This window comes from Eublepharis macularius, chromosome 14 (genome assembly GCF_028583425.1).
Source record: "Eublepharis macularius isolate TG4126 chromosome 14, MPM_Emac_v1.0, whole genome shotgun sequence".
In the NCBI taxonomy this organism is placed as follows: Eukaryota; Metazoa; Chordata; class Lepidosauria; order Squamata; family Eublepharidae; genus Eublepharis; species Eublepharis macularius.
Window position 1 is genome coordinate 48,178,147 of NC_072803.1, and position 18,393 is coordinate 48,196,539.

The 18,393-nt window shown below is 42.5% G+C and overlaps 1 protein-coding gene across 1 annotated transcript; it reads right to left on the reverse strand.

The window, feature by feature from the left end:
• Positions 1–2,673: 2,673 nt before the first annotated feature.
• Positions 2,674–17,129, reverse strand: LOC129342431 (protein CutA homolog). Its single transcript, XM_054998197.1, has 6 exons — positions 16,954–17,129; positions 14,012–14,160; positions 6,706–6,765; positions 6,501–6,546; positions 5,977–6,026; positions 2,674–5,238 (listed from the first exon to the last, which is right to left on the reverse strand). The coding sequence occupies exons 1-6, from the start codon at positions 17,038–17,040 to the stop codon at positions 5,136–5,138; spliced, it is 495 nt and encodes a 164-aa protein (XP_054854172.1). The 5' UTR covers positions 17,041–17,129; the 3' UTR covers positions 2,674–5,135.
• Positions 17,130–18,393: the final 1,264 nt, after the last annotated feature.

Genomic DNA, 18,393 nt, shown 5'->3' on the forward strand with positions numbered 1-18,393 from the left:
TTTAGCTGCTACTGAGGTGGCAGAAGGGGAGAGGGACATGAGTATCAGCTGTCAGGAAGTTCTTCTGTGCCCGCCCAAGTGAAAGGAGCAAGAAGTGGTTATGTGCATTATTCTTTTACTGTAATGGCTAAAAGGAGGAGCTGTGATGGGGAGATCCCAGGTAGAAATCTCTCACCTTTGCCATGAATTCACTATAAGAGGTCATAGGCAAGACATTCAGCCTCAATCCCCCTTCCTCTGTTTGCAGTATGGGAATATGAATACTGGGCTATGTTAAAGTGCAGTTGTAATGATTATGATCAGGGCTTTTTTTCTGGGAAAAGAGGTGGTGGAACTCAGGACCACACAATGATGTCACTTTGGGTCAGCTGGAACAAGGGGGAAGTTTTTAAAAGTTTAAATCACCCTAGGCAAAAATGGTCATATGGCCGGTGACCCCATCCCCTGATCTCCAGACTGAGGGGAGTTTAGATTGCCCTCTGTGCTACTGGAGCAGCATGGAGGGCAATCTAAACTCCCCTCCGACTGGAGATCGGGGGGGCGGGGCCCACCGGCCATGTGACCATTTTCAAGAGGTGCCGGAACTCCGTTCCACTGCGTTCCAGCTGAAAAAAAGCCCTGATTATGATGATATACGTGAAAGGCTTTGAAGGTTGAAAGTGCCACAAAGAAGCTAAGTATGATTTGTATTCTCTATGGCTAGAGAGAGATCACAGTGGCTCCATTCAGACATCATGCAATGCTATGGAATTCTGTTAACTCTGCAGTCATCTGGGAGCTGAATCATGGCTGAGGTTTCCCACCACAATTAATGTGGAACTGCTGTAGCATAGTAGTTAAGTGGTCGGGCTGCAAGTCAGCACTCTGATGGTTTGAATCCCACCACTGCCATGAGCTCAGCAGGTGGCCATGGGTAAGCTACTCTTCTCAGCCTCGGCTCCTCAGCTGTATTGTGAGGATAATAAAAATGCTGACTTTGTTCACTGCTCTGAGTTGGGCACTAATTTCTCTAGAAGAGCGGTATGTAAGCACACTGTTATTAATAATAATAATAACAACATTCAATTTAGATACCACCCTTCAGGACAACTTAATGCCCACTCAGAGCGGTTTTAGAAAGTATGTCATTATTATCCCCACAACAAAACACCCTGTGAGGTGGGTGGGGCTGAGAGAGCTCTGAAATAGCTGTGACTAGCCCAAGTCCACCCAGCTGGCTTCAAGTGGAGGAGTGGGGAATCAAACCCGGCTCTCCAGATTAGAATCCTGCGCTCTTAACCACTACACCAAACTCTCAGTTTGCTGTTATTATATTCCTATTTACTCAAGAGTAAGTCCTAGTGGGTACAATGGGACAGCACTGTTATCCTCTCGACCATTAGCAGCCTTACAAGTGACCTTTTACTGCTTCCCTGATTTGGTTTCCTCTAGGCAATCCCATTTGTTCTTTTTGGCAGGAATGTGTGAACTGAGCTCTTGATTGTTTTCATTGTTGTGCTCCAACCAAAGTAAAAATACCCACCCTTCCTAAGCTGCAAGGTACACTCCACAGGGTCAGAGTGCACCCTGCCATCAAAGTCGTAGCAAGACCCTTCTGTGTCCTTGATGCATTTAAAAATCAGGGCTTTCCTTTCATTTTTTTCGGAGCAAATATGACAATTCCATTTCTAGATAACTGCATTTTGGGCATCCTTGGTCCTTTCTATCTTCCCCCACCCCTGGCAGTTGCATCTGTTATCCTAGCTTAGCAATGGCTCTCCTTAAAAGCTTTTTTTTTTAAAAAAAAGTGATAGCTATCAAAACTGGCACATAAATGGATTTCAAAAGAAAAACCACTACAAGCGGCTTTCTCTTCCAGTGGAATGAGCTTTGCAAAATTTGCCATGAATTTCTCACCACTCCAGAGACTATAAACAGCTTAATCTCTTCCCTGAAACTGTATTTTGTAGCCATTTCTCCTTTTTTCTTGCTCTCTGTCTCTGTATGAAGGATCCATTTCCAGTCATAGTCAGAGTATTGCCATCTAATGGACCAACAGCAGATTAAAGAGGCACTTCTCATGCTTTGGAATTTATCATGCAAACAGATTGTGTAAAAGTGCAGCTTTGGAGAGATGGAAACTGCAATTTGTAGCGACTGCATTCCATTTACTAAGATTCTCTAGTCTTAGCAAATTGAAGTGGGTGGTGGTTTAATGTGTATGCTTCTATAATTGTACCTGAGGCAAAGCTGAAACACAAGGTTTAAAAAAATAGGGAAAAGGCAAACTGGATAGATTGATAGATGTTGTTTTTATGTGGGCTAGGAGCTAATAATAATAATAATAATAATATTTGATTTATATACTGCCCTTCAGGACAACTTAACACCCACTCAAAGCAGTTTACAAAGTATGTTAATATCCCCATAACAATTACCCTGTGAGGTAGGAGGGGCTGAGAGAGCTCTGGAAGAGCTGTGACTGACCCAAAGTCACTCAGCTGGCTTCAAGTGGAGGAGCGGGGAATTAATCCCAGCTCTCCAGATTAGAGATTAGGAAAGTACCACCTGTTTGGGTATATCCTGGACATCTGAGTTTGCAGCCACAGCAAGGCTGCATGTATGATTCTTGCACAGAATGTAGGTACAGAATCTAGCTTGGGGACAGAGCAAGTTTTTGGTTCCTATGTTGTGTGGTAGGAATGGTGGATGTGACCTAAGACACTTTCACACTTTACTGAGGAACTTTATTTGGAAGATCCGAGGCAAAACTCAGAGGAGCACAATAAAATAACAATAACTTAGCTTTGTTCCCAGCTCACTCTTTGGGGTGTGCACAGCAATTGCTACTGCCTAAAATCTGTACTGCAGAATCTCAGTGCTGCAAATCAGCTGCAAACTTCTCAAAGCCAGCTATGCTGCCAAGAAGCAGCTAGCCGTAAAGCACACTGCTGAAAAATGCAGTAACATTGAACATGGCTTGGAAGTATGTGGCTAACCTTTGCTGAAAGCTCTAATGGTGGAGGGATAGATACAGGCCAAAACAAAGGGGACTCTGTCTGTATCCAGCTTGCCAGTGACTTAAGGCAATGTGTGCTCCATAGTTCTCCCCACACACACCTATGCAAAATATTAAAAATTGCAGAATGAATGGAATGGGAGGGATTATGTAGATTTGCAGAATTTAACTTATTTAGAGTGTGTGATTGGTCTAAGATTATTCAGCAAGCTTCCATGGCGGAGGAGGGATTTGAGCCTGAGTCTCGTAGTCCGACATTATAACTACTACACCACACTGGCTTTCACTTGCATATTTGTATACTTTAGGCTAGGGGGAGGAAGGTTAAAAGAGAAAGTGCTAAAGTGGAATTACTGCTGAACATCAAGAAGACAAAAGTAATGATGACTACTGAAGAATTACACAATTTTAAGAATGAAGAAACTGGAGTTGTTAAAGATTTTCTATGTCTTGGCTCAATCATCAACCAAAAGGAAGACTACGACCAAGAAATCGGAAGGAGATTGAGACTTAAAAGGGCAGCCATGAAGGAACTAAAAGAGATCTTTAAGTGTAAGGAAGTGACGCTGGAGACCAAAATCAAGATAATTCATACTATGGTATTCCCCATTGCTATGTGTGGATGTGGAGATAGTTCACAGGAAGATTGATTCATTTGAAATGTGTTGGAGGAGAATTTTATGGATGCCATGTGCTGCCAGAAAAGAAAGGGGGTTCTAGACCAAATCAAGCCTGAATTCTCCATAGAAGCCAAAATGACTAAACTGAGGCTATTGTAATTTGATCACATCATAAGAAAACTCACTGGAAAAGACAATAATGCTAGGGAAAGTTGAAGGCAGTAGGAAAAGAGAACGATTCAACATGAAATGGATTGACTTGATGAAGGAAGCCACGGCCTTCAGTTTACAAGACCCAAGTAAACTTTAAATGAGAGTACTTTTAATTAATTCATAGGGTCACCATAAGTCAGAAGCCACTTGACAGCACATAACACACACACACAGGATCGATGTACCCAAATTTCTTGAGCTTGTGGGCACCACTGGAATTTTGAAAGGGGGTAGTGAAAGCCACCACCAAATGGCTGCTGCAGGAGGAGGAGCCAAACACAGTACCTCCCTCCCTCCATACTTTGCAAAAGAATTGCAGAAGTGGAATAAAAAGAAATGAAGGAAATTCTGGGTAGGAGGGAGGGAGGATGCAAGATATTGAGGAATAAAAAAGCAAGGGGGGAGGGAGAAAGGGGGGGGGGAGAAGGAAAATCTGAAGGGAGAATCGAAGCACAAGCTGGGTTGCTTACCAGAATGCTGTTGTCTTTGTTGTAGAATATGCATACAGTTTTGAACTTTGGGTTGTAAATTCACCCCTTTGGCTCCCTACCCCAGTATCCCTTAGCCTCCATTTCCATGTGCTGGTTCCTGATATTTCAAGTAAAAGAAGCCATCTTGCAAGCAGATCTGATCTGAGGATGGATCATTTTCAACCTGATCAGTCAGTAAGGTTGGCAACTTCCAGGTGGAGCCGGAAGATCTCCCAAGATTACAACTGATCTCCAGACTACAGAGATTTTCCCTTGGAGAAAATGGCTGCTTTGAAAACTGGACATTAGGACATTATACCCTGCTGAGGTCCCTCCCTCAAACCCCATTCTCCCCAGGCTCCACCCCCAAATCTCCAGGAATTTCCCCACTGGATTTTGGCAACCCTAGTTACAACTGATTGGTTCTCCAGACTACAGAGCTTCATTCCCCCAGAGGAAGTGGCAGCCTCAGAGGGTAACCTCTATGGTATATCATAGATTCAAGGTTTTATCCTTGACCAAATTCCCCCCTCCTCAGACACTGCCTCCAAATCTCAAGGAATTTCCTAGGCTAGAGTTGGCAACCCTCTAATTCATTGACTTTCCTTGAGGAATCATCTCCAGGAAATGTTTCATGGAAACCAACCTTAAGAGGATTGCGCCAAAGTTCCAGCTGCTTCCTGAGCTGGATGCCGCCCTCTGATGCTCTTCCCACTCACCAGAAGGCGCCTTCTCAGCTGTCCGTATACATGGAATATGTATGCATGAAGGGTCATGCCGAGGTGCAAAGCGTAATCTCTCAGAAGGGCAGCCCTAAGTCCCCGATGACCCTTGTTAATCATACGGAACACTCTCTTCAATCCATTTCAAATAGGCTGGGTTTCCTTGGTCAATAGGCAAGCTGATAAATTCAGGGACTTCAAAGGGATGCATGGATCTGAGAAAAGACACACCCACAGGTAATGAGAACGTGTCTAAGTGAAGTAAAACTAAGTTACCAACCTCCAGGTGGGGCCTGGAGATCTCTTGGCATTATAACGGATCTCCAGGCAACAGAAATTGGTTCTCATGGAGAAAATGGCTGCCTTGGAGGGTGGACTCTATGGAATTTTACCCTGCCCTCCCCAGCCTCCACCCACAAATCTCCAGGAATTTCCTAATGCGGAGTTGGCAATCCTGTGTAAAACTAATTCCCATAGGTAGGAGTAGCCACAAAGTACAAGGACCGAAAAGTTTACGTATTTATTAGTTATTCTTTTAAATATGAGTAGGGTTGCCAGCCTCCTACTTTGGGCCTGGAGATCTCCCAGAATTATAACAGATTTCTAGGTGACAGTGATCAGTTCCCCTAGAGAAAATGGCTTATCTGTGGGGTGGACTCTACCTGCTGAAGTTTCTCCTCTCCCCAAATCCCGTCCTCTCCAGGCTCCACCACTAAAATCTCCAGCTATTTCCCAACCTGGAGTTGGCAAACCTAGTTATAAGCTGCCTCAAGGAGGTGTCTGAACCTTTCTAAATTAAATTAAAATATGCCAAGAGTATTCCACCCAGTTGCATCATGCACATTTTTCTTTTTTAAAATGTGAAGGTTCTAGCCCTCATTGCTGCAGACAAATTCTTTGGGAACTGTTATTTGATTTGAACTGATTTTTTTTAACCGTTGCAGAAACCTCACCTGATATAGTCTGACAACTCCCTGATTTTAGATGTCCTCGTTTTCACTAGCTTTAATGGAAAGAAAAAACAAGAGGATTAGGAACTGCTAAGGTACAATAATAATTACTTCTGCAGAGGTGGCGCTAGCAGACCATTTTGGAAGTTGGTGGAGCCGAAATCAAATGTTGGATCCTTAGGAATTTGACAAGATTTCAGAATTCAGTGCTGTCCTTTAGAAATCAACATGGCACAGCATCCCAAACAGGAGACACTTAAAAAAAAATCATGAACCAGAAGAATATGTTTGCAAACAAATTTAAGCACGGGCATAATTTTCAACGGGGAGATGTAATTAAATGGCAAACATTGTGGATGAGAAGATAGTCATCTGTTCAATTCTTGATCATTTAACAGGAAATTGTTCTGCTTCTCAGCGGGCAATAAGGAGGTGGGAAGCAAATTTTTAATTCCCTTTGGCCAATCGGAAACCTCTGGCCAATCCTACATCCCTTCCAACCTAAGGTACACTTCTCGGATGCTTACCAGAAGTACCTCTGTAGCTTCTTCAATCTCCCCTTTCCAAATATACCTATGTAAAAAGCCAAGAAGAGAGCCAGCTTTTAAAAAAAAATCCAGGCTGATGCAGAATTCTTCTTGAGTGGTCAAATGGGTCCATCTCGGGGGCCCTTTTTGGGTGGAAGGATAGCATATAAATGTTTTAAAGAAATAAAATAAATATTGGACTCACATGGTTGAGGTTTTGGGGAGGATGTTCACACAAGCAGCCAGTTTCCGGTCCATAATTGCCCTAGGAGAAGCAGACAAGGTTAATTCCCCTGCAAGCTTCTTTCTTCCAGACTGGAAGAATGTCACTCTTCTTGTGCTGTGGATTTCAGTTTTAATTACTGACTACTGTTCTGATTGCTACACATTGGGGTGCTGTGTGTTCCTGGGGGAAACAGTTAAGTGATCAGCCCTCCTCCCAAAACTTTGCCTCAAAAATTCTCTAGGCTTTCAGGGGCTTAAGTAGGCTAATTTCTCTCCTCCCCTTCTTCTCCTTGATCTGATACTCAGCTATTAAAAACTTTCTGATACTCATTTATTCACAACCTTGTGTCCTTCAGAAGCATGCTCAGTCCTCATCACCCTCTTTAAAAAAAAGTTATAGTCATTTTCCTGCATATTTGTGGGAGTCCTGTGAGTATGCAGAGACTCATTGTCGGCAGGTGGCCCTATTCTATGGCTTTTGTCATCCGCACAGGAACCCGCTGGTTTATTGGAGATATGCTAGCAATGATCAGGGCGCTGATGAACATTTACACAGGACTTTCGGTGTACCTGGGATCTTACAGAGAGCCAAGCTACAAGTGACACCTGATACAGGTTGAACACTTGTCAGCTTCCCTCAAGTTTTGATGGGAAATGTAGGCATCCCGGTCTTGCAGCTTGGCTCTCCAACTGCTGTCCAATGGACTTTTCAACTGTCACTTGTCCAACATTCTGACAAGCTGCCTACATTTCCCATCAAAACTTGAGGGAAGCTGACAAGTGTCCAACCTGTGTCAGGCGTCACTTGTAGTTTGGCTCGGAGTTCCAAAGGGAAAAACAGATGGTTCCTGCCCCCAAAGACCTTAGAGTTCAAAATAAGTGAAAAGAGAGACTGGCAAGAGGCGAGAGGGAAGAATGTGGCCAAATGAATTAAAAAGACCCCTTTGTTACATTTCTTAGGATAACTAAAATGAATGAGAATTACAATAAAGGAATTAATACCATTTTGTTCTACTCATTTCATTGGAACTTGTCAGTTTTGTTATAGAGGGGTCATATTGGGAGATAAGAAATTGACATTTAATCTATCGGTACTGGTTATAATCATAATCATAATCATAATCACAACAACATTCGATTTATATACAGCCCTTCAGGATGACTTAGCACCCACTCAGAGTGGGTTACAAAGTGTCATTATTATCCCCACAACAACAATCACCCTGTGAGGTGGGTGGGACTGAGAGAGCTCCTAGAGGCTGTGACTGACTCAAGGTCACCCAGCTGGCTTCATGTGGAGGAGAGGGGAATCAAGCCCTGTTCTCGAGATTAGAGTCCCATGCTCTTAACCACTACACCAAACTGGCTCTCATCCTATTCTTCCTTCTTTCCATTTAATTCTTACAAAAACCCTGTAAAGAAGGTTAGCCTGACAGAGAATGTCATGTAAAGTCACCAGCGACTTTCATGGCAGAGTGAGGGCTAGACCCCAGTTTTCTCCAGGCCTATTCCAGCCACTGTATGATGTTGGGTCTCAAACTAAGCTAAACAAATCTTGCAACAGAAGAGGTTCAAGAAGAGGTCAGAGAGAGGGAACATTAAGAAAGATCAAGACATATACAATGGACATTTATAGGTTTCCCATTAAAACAAATGGAAAATAAATGACAACATAAAAGAAGGTGTATATGATGGATGTGAATGAAACTTATGAAAGGAATACCACCACCAAAAAAAAGGTGCATATCTCTGAGATCTGCTAGTTCTCAAAAGGAAATTCACATTACAGCATGTTTAACTTCTTTCCTGGCCTCTTTCATAGAGTTGCCAATTCTAGGTTGGGAAATTCCCAGAGATTTGGGGGTGGAACCCAGGGAGGGCTGACTTTAGGGAGAGGAAAGACTTCCACAGGGTACAATGCCATACAGTCTTCCCTCCAAAGTATGGTTTGGGACCGCCTACTCCCTTATGAACTTACTTGACCACTGCGGTCATCTTTGCAGGCTTTGCTTTGGATACTCCTCCCTTCTGATACTAGGTTGGTGGCAGCCCAGGAGAGGGCCTTCTCAGTAGTGGAAGGCAAAGCTGACAGAGCCTTCAGGGAGGCAAAGATGAAATAAACAAACCCTCTGAGGAGCGATCTTTGCCGGATCTAGAGAGGTGAAACTGAAAGAGCCTTCCAATCAGTCTTTTAAACTACCCTTCCTGGCTAACATTGTGTCTCCCTTCACTTGAGTGTCCTCGTATAATTCGTCTGAGAGCTAAGCTACAAGTGACGTCTGACACAGGTTGGACACTAGTCAGCTTCCCTCAAGTTTTGATGGGAAATGTAGGCATCTTGGTCTTGCAGCTGTAATGGAGAGCCAAGCTGTAAAACCAGGACGCCTACATTTCCCATCAAAACTTGAGGTAAGCTGACAAGTGTCCAGCCTGTGTAAGGCGTCACTTGTAGCTTGGCTCTGAGTGTCATCTGCATATCGGTAACAACCCAGACCAAATCTGTGGATGACCTCACCCAGCAGTTTCATGTAGATGTTAAAAACACGGGGAACTGAACTTTGCCGGACTCCACAGGACAAAAGGGCTGAGCAGCAGCCCCCCAAGCCCTACCTTCTGAAATGTACCCTCCAGGTATGACTGAAATCAATGCAAAATGATGCCTTGCAATCCCAGCCTGGAAAGGCAGTAGAGAGGGATAGCATGAGTGATGGTATTAATAGCAGCTGAGAAGTCCAGGAGAATCAACAAAGTTGCCCTCCCTCTGTTTATCTCCTGGTGCATTCACCAGGGCAACCAAGGCTGTTTCAGTCCCCTAACCAAGCCTAAAAACAGACTGGAAAGGATCTAAACAATTTCTTTCATCTAGGAAAGTTTGAAGCTGTCCAGCCACCACCCTTTCAATCTCCTTGCTCAAGAATTTGAGACTAGCCAATAGTTATTAAAATCTCCCGGGTGTGGGGTAGACTTCTTTAGAAGTGGGTACATTACAGCTTGTTTCAAGGCTGGGGGGACCACCCCATTGCTCAAGGAGACATTGACTGCCTCTAGGGTTGCCAGATGGCTTTCCTTCCCAAACTGGACGAGGTCCCTGGTTTACTTTTTACCCCCTTTTCCCCCCTTTGTGTGCATGAGCTCCCAGCCCAGCTTGATAACATCACTTCCATGATGTCCTTGCTGGAGCACAATACTATACATCAGTTTTGTCCCCAGATTAAGTTTCAGCCTGATGAGGAAGTGGGAGAGGTCCAGGGCTTTTTTTTCAGCTGGAATGCGGTGGAACGGTGTTCTGGAACCTCTTGAAAATGGTCACATGGTTTTTTGGAAAGATAACCGTATAACATAGAGTGAATATATACATACATACGTAAATTTAAAGATAGGTCTAATTGTTAGACTTATGGTATATGTATAGATAAAGAACAATATATAGAATAGAAGCCTAAGTAAATGACAATAAGTGTGTATAATAAGTATGTGTATAGCAGTATTGGAATTGATGTATAAAGGGGGGCAAATTGTTTGTCCCATATCGAAGAGAATAGAAGGAGTAAGATAAAACACAGGTTATCAAAATGAATATTATTAGTAGTTTTAATGAAGAAGATAGATTAAGAGGATTTTATTTATATGACAATTCATATGACAATCTATATGTGAAAGGAAGTGGAAATAGTGCTTAGAAGAATCTGAAAGTATATTATAATAAATAAATAAAATAAGTATGAAGGGAGTAGAGGGAAAGTGGATAGGGGGTTGGAAAACTGTTGGAAGTCAACAAAAAGGGGGGGAAAGGGAGGGGGTTAGAATTAGAAAAAATTAAAGAATGTGATTATAATTGTTATTATATGTTTCTAATCCAATAAAAATTCTTAAAAAAAAAAAAAGAAAATGGTCACATGGCTGGTGGCCCCGCCCCCTGATTTCCAGACAGAGGGGAGTTTAGAGTGCCCTCCGCACCGCTTGACAATCTCAACTCCCCTCTGTCTGGAGATCAGGGGGCGGGGCCACCAGCCATGTGACCATTTTCTCCAAGGGCAACCCACCGAGTTCCATCACCTCTTTTCCCAGAAAAAAAGCCCTGGAGAGGTCAATTGGTTGATAGTGATTTGTTTTCATAAAAGAAGGATGCATGCATTCTTGTGTGTAGGACAGGTTGTGAGGTTAGTGTAAACAGAGATTAAATTCGGGGATTAATAATAGCTCTCCATTGCGAGCTTGATCATTGCTTTGAAAAATGATTCTTTCCAGCAGTAAGCAACAGTGATTTCAACCTTCTAGTTAGTTCTTATACTGACTTGTTAACTGTTTGCACCACATCCCCAGAATTTTCAATGATACAAAACGGGACCCTGAGCAATCCCTCAAGACCTTGAAGTCTGTCTCTGTGTGTGTTTGTGTGTGCGCCCACAGACTTTTCTTGCTGCTCTCTGAAGAGTGAAAAGCAGCACAGTTTACAAAGAGCCACCCTGGTAGGAACTCGCCCCTTCTCAGTAAATGGCTCCTTCATCGACAGAGATGCAGTGTTTGAAACAGAGGAGACCATTCAAGACAGCCTCCGAGCTGGAAGTTGGGTGGAATGCCACCACAGACAGCACTGTGCATATAGAAAATGTTTTCCTAGGAAACTGCAAGATGTACTCCCTTTCACCCTTGACAGGATATGGAGAGGACTATTTTAAGATTCCACTGTTTGAGCACACAAGCACCAAAATTAGATGAAGAATTCAGCATCTGGAGAATCTAAGCACACTTTAGAAAACAAACCATCGTTTCTTTGTACTAACCTCAATTCAAGGTTTTGACTCTCTCATACAAGCCCTTCTTGGCCTTGGTCCCTCATATCTGTGCAACCACCTCTTCCCCTATGTTCCGCCACAGCAGCTTTACTCTTGAACAGTGCCTTCTGCTGATTCTACTCTGCAGTTGGGCAAAATCAACAGCTGCCTGTACACGTTTGCTCTGTGGCATCCCCTACCTTATAGAATGGCCTGACTGAGGAGATCAGGAAAGCTCTCACTCTCCTGGCTTTCTCCAACAATGCAAAACTGGATTATTCAGGAGGGCTTTTTTACTCAAATAATAGGGCTGTATTGTAAGAAACAGCTCAGTGAGTTGCCTTGGTAAAGGGAGAGGGACTGTAGACTATTCTACTGGATACTGTCTGTTGATGTAGATATGTTCCTACTGGGTAGTTTCCACGTCATTCAAGATATCGTGTCTAATTACTTATGCATTGTTTGAGCATTTTCATCTGTGTTTAGATTTATGCTTGTTTTCACATTTCTGCAACCTATATCCTATTTGTTCATTGAATGTCCTAGTTGTTAATTTGCACTGTGTAATCCTCCTTGGGTCTCAGTGGGAAGGTGGACTGTTAGATAGATTAGATAAAATATGTCTTCAGGTTTTTTTTAAAAACCCAGCAAGTTTCTAGCCTACTCAGATTTAGCTTTCTATAAAGCAAAAGGGTTCTGGTCTGGACAGCTTCCATTTTTTTGAAGACAGCAAATTTCTAGTCTCTCTGTCTGCAAATAGGGTGGTGCCTGGAGATCTCCTGGGATTATAACAGAAGTTCAGACTTCAGAGATCAGTTCCTCTGGAGAAGTGGACTTTATGGTATTAAACAACATTGGGGTCTCTCTCTTCCCCAACTCCATCCTCTCCCCCAAATCTCTAGGAATTTCCTAATCCAGAGTTGGAAGATCTACTGCAATAGTAGCCTTGAACATGAGGAGGAGAAAGGGGGCTAAGCAGTATTTTCAGGGGTCAGATGGTGGGTCTTCAGTGTCCTATGTAGCTCCTTTTCATGATCATAAACATTGCAACAATACATGCAGACATATGTAATTAGCATAATTTACAGACTTAAAATTTAGGGTTTTCTTGGTACAATATTATGGTTGTGTGTGCATTTAAAAAAAAGGCTCAGAGGTGGGGTGGCCCAGCCATCATAACAACAACAACAACAACAACATTCAATTTATATATTGCCCTTCAGGACAACTTAATGCCCACTCAGAGTGGTTTACAAAGTATGTCATTATTATCCCCACAACAAAACACCCTGTAAGGTGGGTGGGGCTGAGAGAGCTCCAGAGAACTGTGACTAGCCCAAGGTCACCCAGCTGACTTAAAGTGGAGGAGTGGGGAATCAAACCCCATACAGGTAGACTTGGCATCTACTCTTGGGGCAAGGCAATCCAAGGAACACAGATGCCTCTTATTAAATACCCCATCTTTGTTGACACTACAAGTGAGAACATGCCTGCGTTATGGCAAGGTGCCAAGGCAGGCAAGACCAACATTGTAAATTGCCCAGCTGGCAAATATTCTTGAGCTGGCCCGGGGCCCAGAGTATAGAAGCCTTTGTTTTTAGAAGCTGATAGTCCTCTCTGAGGATTAGCCAGGGTGAATATTTAAAGACATGACAACTAAATAATGGGAAGAGGAGACTGCGGCGATAGGATCATGGTAGCTCTCTCCAAGGCATTTCCCACCAAATGCATGTTGCCCTTGTACAGCTCAATTTGTCCCTTTGCCATTGATTTTGGCTGGGTATCCCTAGGGCACAGGGGGGAGAAAGCTTTCCACCTCCAGGGCTTGCTTAATACAAGAAGAGGTGATGGGATTTATGCCTGCCTGCACACCTGCATTTCTACCCTGAGAGCTCTTTGTTCACCCGGTATTGGTTGGGATTGAGAAGCTGCTGTTTTTTATTCTCTGTCATTGTATATAGCTGTGATTTTATATACCTGTAATTTCATTTTTGCATACACTTAAATAAAATTCCAATTTAAAATCTTTTAAAAGAAGAGACGTCTTCACGGATGGGAAGAGGTGGTACTAAGCGGGGTTGGCTGAAGCAGCAGCAGTGAAGTTAAAAAAATTCAAAGGCAACATTCCTCTTACCTAACAACCAGTGTGGCGTCAGGGTTAGCATATCAGACTACGGCTAGGTTCAAACACCCATACAGCTAGAGAACTGAGTGGGTAATTTGGGGCCAGACTAACCTACTTGTAAGTTCTCTGAAGGAAGATAGCAATAAAACAAACCTGATCAACAGATATTTCATTGCTTCATATATTCTGGTGTTGACAGCTAACTCTGAAAACAAATTCCAGGCTAAACTTTGGCTCCAAATAAGCTCTGTTTGCTTTTCCCTGGTCTCTTTTTCTCTGAACAAATGCCCTGTAACTGCAGCCAAGACAAGCTGCCTGGTGGTTTGTCAACAAGAATTTCAATTATTCACAGCGTACAAGACGGGAGAAGCTGTCGGGCACCCTACCTTGCAATATCTCTTGCGGTTTGTTCATTGGGGCAGTTGACGAAAGCCACGGAATGAGTCCCAGAGATGTAGCTGCCAGTCAGCGCCGAGTGCAGCTGAAGGCCCATCATTCTCAGCACTGGATACATCAGCAAAGATAAAGTCATGGCCTAGAGAAGGTGGGGAAAGTTTGGTCTGTTAATGAACCAGCTTAGAATAGACTTCAAGCCTTTTCTTAGAGGAAGGCTGGGATTACAAATGTAATCAATGAAGCAGGGTACTTTTTCTCAATTAAAATTGGAGACACTCATCAAAACCAAACAAATTACTTTTACAGGCTGTAAATTTTAGCAACTCTCAGAGGATTCTCTGACCTAAGGTTGCCAGCTCCGGGTTGGGAAATTCCTGGAGATTTTGGAGGTGGAGCCTAGAGAAGGAAGAGTTTGGGGAGGGGCCTCATAGAGTCTAGTCTCTTGAAGTAAGAGAGCACCAGAGTGCAGATCTTTGCAGGATTGTGGCCCCAACTCTGGCTACATGGGTGGAGCTATCAGCTCTCCATATATGTATGTTTGTGTATTGATACATTTTTATTGAATTGTTTATTTTATATATGTTTGTGCTATGTGCCATCAAGTCACTTCCAACTTACGGTGACCCTATGAATGAACAACCTCCAAAACATCTTATCAACAGCCTTGCACACGTCTTGCAAATTGAAGGCTGCGGCTTCCTTTATTGAGTCCAATCCATCTCATGTTGGGTCTTTTTCTTTTCCTATGGATTTCAAATTTTCCTGGCATTATTGTCTTACATAGGTAGGTAAAGGTAGTCCCCTGTGCAAGCACCGAGTCATTACTGACCCATGGGGGGGACGTCGCATCATGACATTTTTTCTTGGCAAACTTTTTACAGGATGATTTGCCATTGCCTTCCCCATATTGTCTCACATATTTTATTTTAAATGCCGTTTTAATGTTGAAATGTTTTATTGTTTTGATGTTCACCGCCTTGGGGACCCCATTTGGATCAAAAAGTGAAATAAATGTTTAATTAAATAAAAGCCTTCAGTTGACCTAGTTCTCCAGCTTGGCCGGTACTCGTCCGGGATGACTTCCTGCAGTAAGCTTCTTGATATCCAGCTTCTGCTCCAGATAAGCCTGACCTCAGCTGTCCATCAAAACCCTTGTGCCTTTCCCCCTGAATGGCTAGGTAGAGAACTGACACACCCAGATCATAGTCCAAGCTGCTACACAAGATTGCCAGTATGATGGAGAGGACAGAATATGGAGATCTGGGTTCAAATCCCTACTCAGCCATGAAACTTGCTTTTTGGTCAGCCACTTTCTCAGTTTTGGGTCCAGTAGCTGTTGGGAGAGGAAGATTCAGCACTGTCCCTTTCCTCAGGTTTCAGAGAGGGACAAACCAAAGAGTTAGAAAGAGAGAGGTCAGGGCACTCTGTTTACTGCTCTGACTGTCCCTTTGATATGTAGATTGCTATTCTCAGGATTTCCTCCTCCTGACTTCCTCCCTCTTATCTCTTCTTTTCTTAGCTTTGTTCCAGGGAACATCTCTCTTTCTCCTCCATTCATCTTGGAAGCATGGATGCAGGACTTGTCCTAGCATCCATGTCCACCCCTAGACTAGATAGGTAGATATGATCTATGTCTCCTCCTTTCCTATCAGAGTATGGAGTACCTACAATAAAGAACTCTTATTTCTTTTCTAATTATAAGCAAGTGTGTGCTCTGTTATTTTCTCAGCTGCGGACACACCAGCCAGCAGAATCAGCTCACAACCACCTATAATCACACACACTTCCTCTGCTAAATGATAGACTCTGCTAATGGCCCAAACATGGAAACTTTTAATTAGGTTTATGGGGCCAACGTATGATTTATTTATCTGTTTTATCCCCACAACAACTCTCTGTGGAAGCAAGCTTTCATGGCAAAGTTGGGATTTGAAATTGGGTCTCCTGGATCCTAGTCCACCATTCTAACCACTACACAACACTGCCCTGAGCCACCTGTGGCAACCATCCCACTAGGTATCTACATATATATAGAATGGATTTCTGTGCTATAGTTCACACATACAGAAGAATTTAGTGGGAATGAATGGTAGAATGGATTGAACTATAGCAGAGTGCCAGTGGGGGATTCCAGATTTCAACGTTTCTTCTCATAAATGAATTCAATGCACACAGAAAACTAGCACAGCAGGATCTCTCTTCTTGCTGTGCTGATTTTCTTTCAGCAGGGAGAATTTTTTTAAACACCAAGGATGATTCCAAAATGTGATCCATGCATGTTGCAGTCTATTTTAGCACTTCATCATTCTACCATCTTATTTTTCAGTACACATGATCTAGACCAAAGAAACATTCTTTAATTTAAATTACATGACAATTAATTTTTGAACTTGTTTAAAATGCTAAACCTTAACAATACTGTAAAAATTAAACAGTCAATATCTCTGCTACTTTAAACAGTATTTTTGGTTTTACTGTTTGTATGGTGGCTACTATTTTAAAAACAAAATTTCAGTTTGTCAGCATCCTTAGATTTATAGGCAAGAAATAGCATTGGCCTTTGGGAAATTAGATTTAACATTGCTAACCAAATGCAATGAAACATTATACATAATAGGATAATCAATCCCACTCAGTATTATTCAATTTTCTTCCAAGGAGACGGGATGAGATCACCTGTTATTATAACAATAAAGTGGGTTTGTGGGAGGAGAATCCTATGATAAGATCCCCCCATTTTTAATTACTAAAAATATACTCTAATGCAAATAGAGGGAAAGAGTCAGTCCATATATCTTTAAGACTCTCGGTGTTTTACCCTAAACAGAGTTAAGCTCTTTTAAATCCACTAAAGTCTACAGTGAAACCCTTGAGGACTGTACTGTTAGTCAATTTCATCCTACTTCATTAGTTTGCAGTTTGTGAAACTTACCAGCAGCAGAGTGAAGCATCCAGGGCGGGAGTTGGAAGCGCCCAGAAGCGCCTGGAAACGCTGGATTAACCAATCTATTTTCAACATCCTTCCGTCTTTTCCAATCTCTTACTTCCCAGTCCCACCCATTTAGCCCGTGATTTCAATAGTGGCGCCCTTCCCTTTCTCCCTCCACCGTTCCAGACTCGATCACCTCTCAGGGGTTCGCTAGGAAAGTTGGATATTTGCTTGGCAATGCAAATGAAAAGACTGGCGATTGGCAGTCCCCGCCCCATAGCAGCTGGTATCCGCCTCTCTTCTTTGCTGGAGCCGATAACGCCAGTCTCGGTCCACTTTTCTGTGCTTCCTTGACCCCCTTATCCTCCAGAGCCTCTCCGACCAACCTTTTTAGGCTCGTTAGTTCTGCCAGCATTTATTTTACAGGCTAGAACATTAAAGTTGCATGTGTGTTTAAGAACTATTTCCTTAGGAGGAATGTACAAACAAATGTAAACACATGTACCTTACAGATATTTTACATGTGTTGAAGTCCAAATTATATTTAGTGTTTGTAATAACCAATAAAGGAAGACCACGATCTTTGAAATTGCTGGGATCATTTGCGGTCATCTCTCATGTATGCTCACAGCAACCCTAAATAGGTCTGCTCAGAACGCAGATCTATTCAATCAGGCTTACTCCTAGGAAAGTGTTCTTTGGATTTTACTCTCAGACAGTTTTTTATTACTTTGGCTTTTCATGTCTTCTATTGTGTGTATATTTGTAAAAAAAAAATTGCTTGCAAGTAGTATTTGTGCTTGCAGTCAGTAGATTCCAACCAGTTACTTCCAGGTACTTTATACTCTTCTGTCCAAATATCCATCAAAGATGGTTGATGGATTAAAAACCAAAGCGTAGATTATCATCAAACTAATTGCATATAAAACCTTCTTTTAAAACCCTCATTTTAGCAACTGGACATTATTTTATTTTTACTTCATTTATACCCCCGCCCATCTCTCAAAAGAGAACAAAAACAACTTATATTGTTCTCCTGTTTTCCATTTTATCCTCACAACAACCCTGTGAGGCAGGTTAGGCTGACCCAGCAAGCTTCCATGGCAGAGTGGGGATTCAGACTTAGGTCGTATGGAATTTCTTCAATTAAAAAGTGTATTAAGTGTGTGTTAACCTCAGATCCAGATCTTTTGGGGAAAGGGGCATGTCATTATAATTCATTCACTGCTGCATAAACCAGGAGGATTAGAGTTCTATGGGATAAATGCAGTTAGGAACTGATAGTTTTAAAAAAGAGAAATTTGACTGTGAGCAGGTTTGTAACACTCTCAGATGTTAGGAATTTTTAATAGATCTCCTCAGACTGACAGGGAACTGTTACAGACCCAGTGGAAACAATTATAGGACGTTCAAGTAGGACTGGCTGAAGGAAATCAGATTCTT

What these genes read in the sequence shown, in the direction of transcription:
- LOC129342431 (XM_054998197.1), bottom strand. Translation starts at nt 17,040, where the DNA reads ATGTTGAAAATAGATTGGTTAATCCAGCGTTTCCAGGCGCTTCTGGGC. An exon ending in GATGCTTCACTCTGCTGCTG is followed by an intron (nt 14,161 to 16,953) that starts GTAAGTTTCACA and finishes CACCTTCTCTAG; the next exon opens with GCCATGACTTTATCTTTGCT. An exon ending in AAGCTACAGAGGTACTTCTG is followed by an intron (nt 6,027 to 6,500) that starts GTAAGCATCCGA and finishes TTTCCATTAAAG; the next exon opens with CTAGTGAAAACGAGGACATC.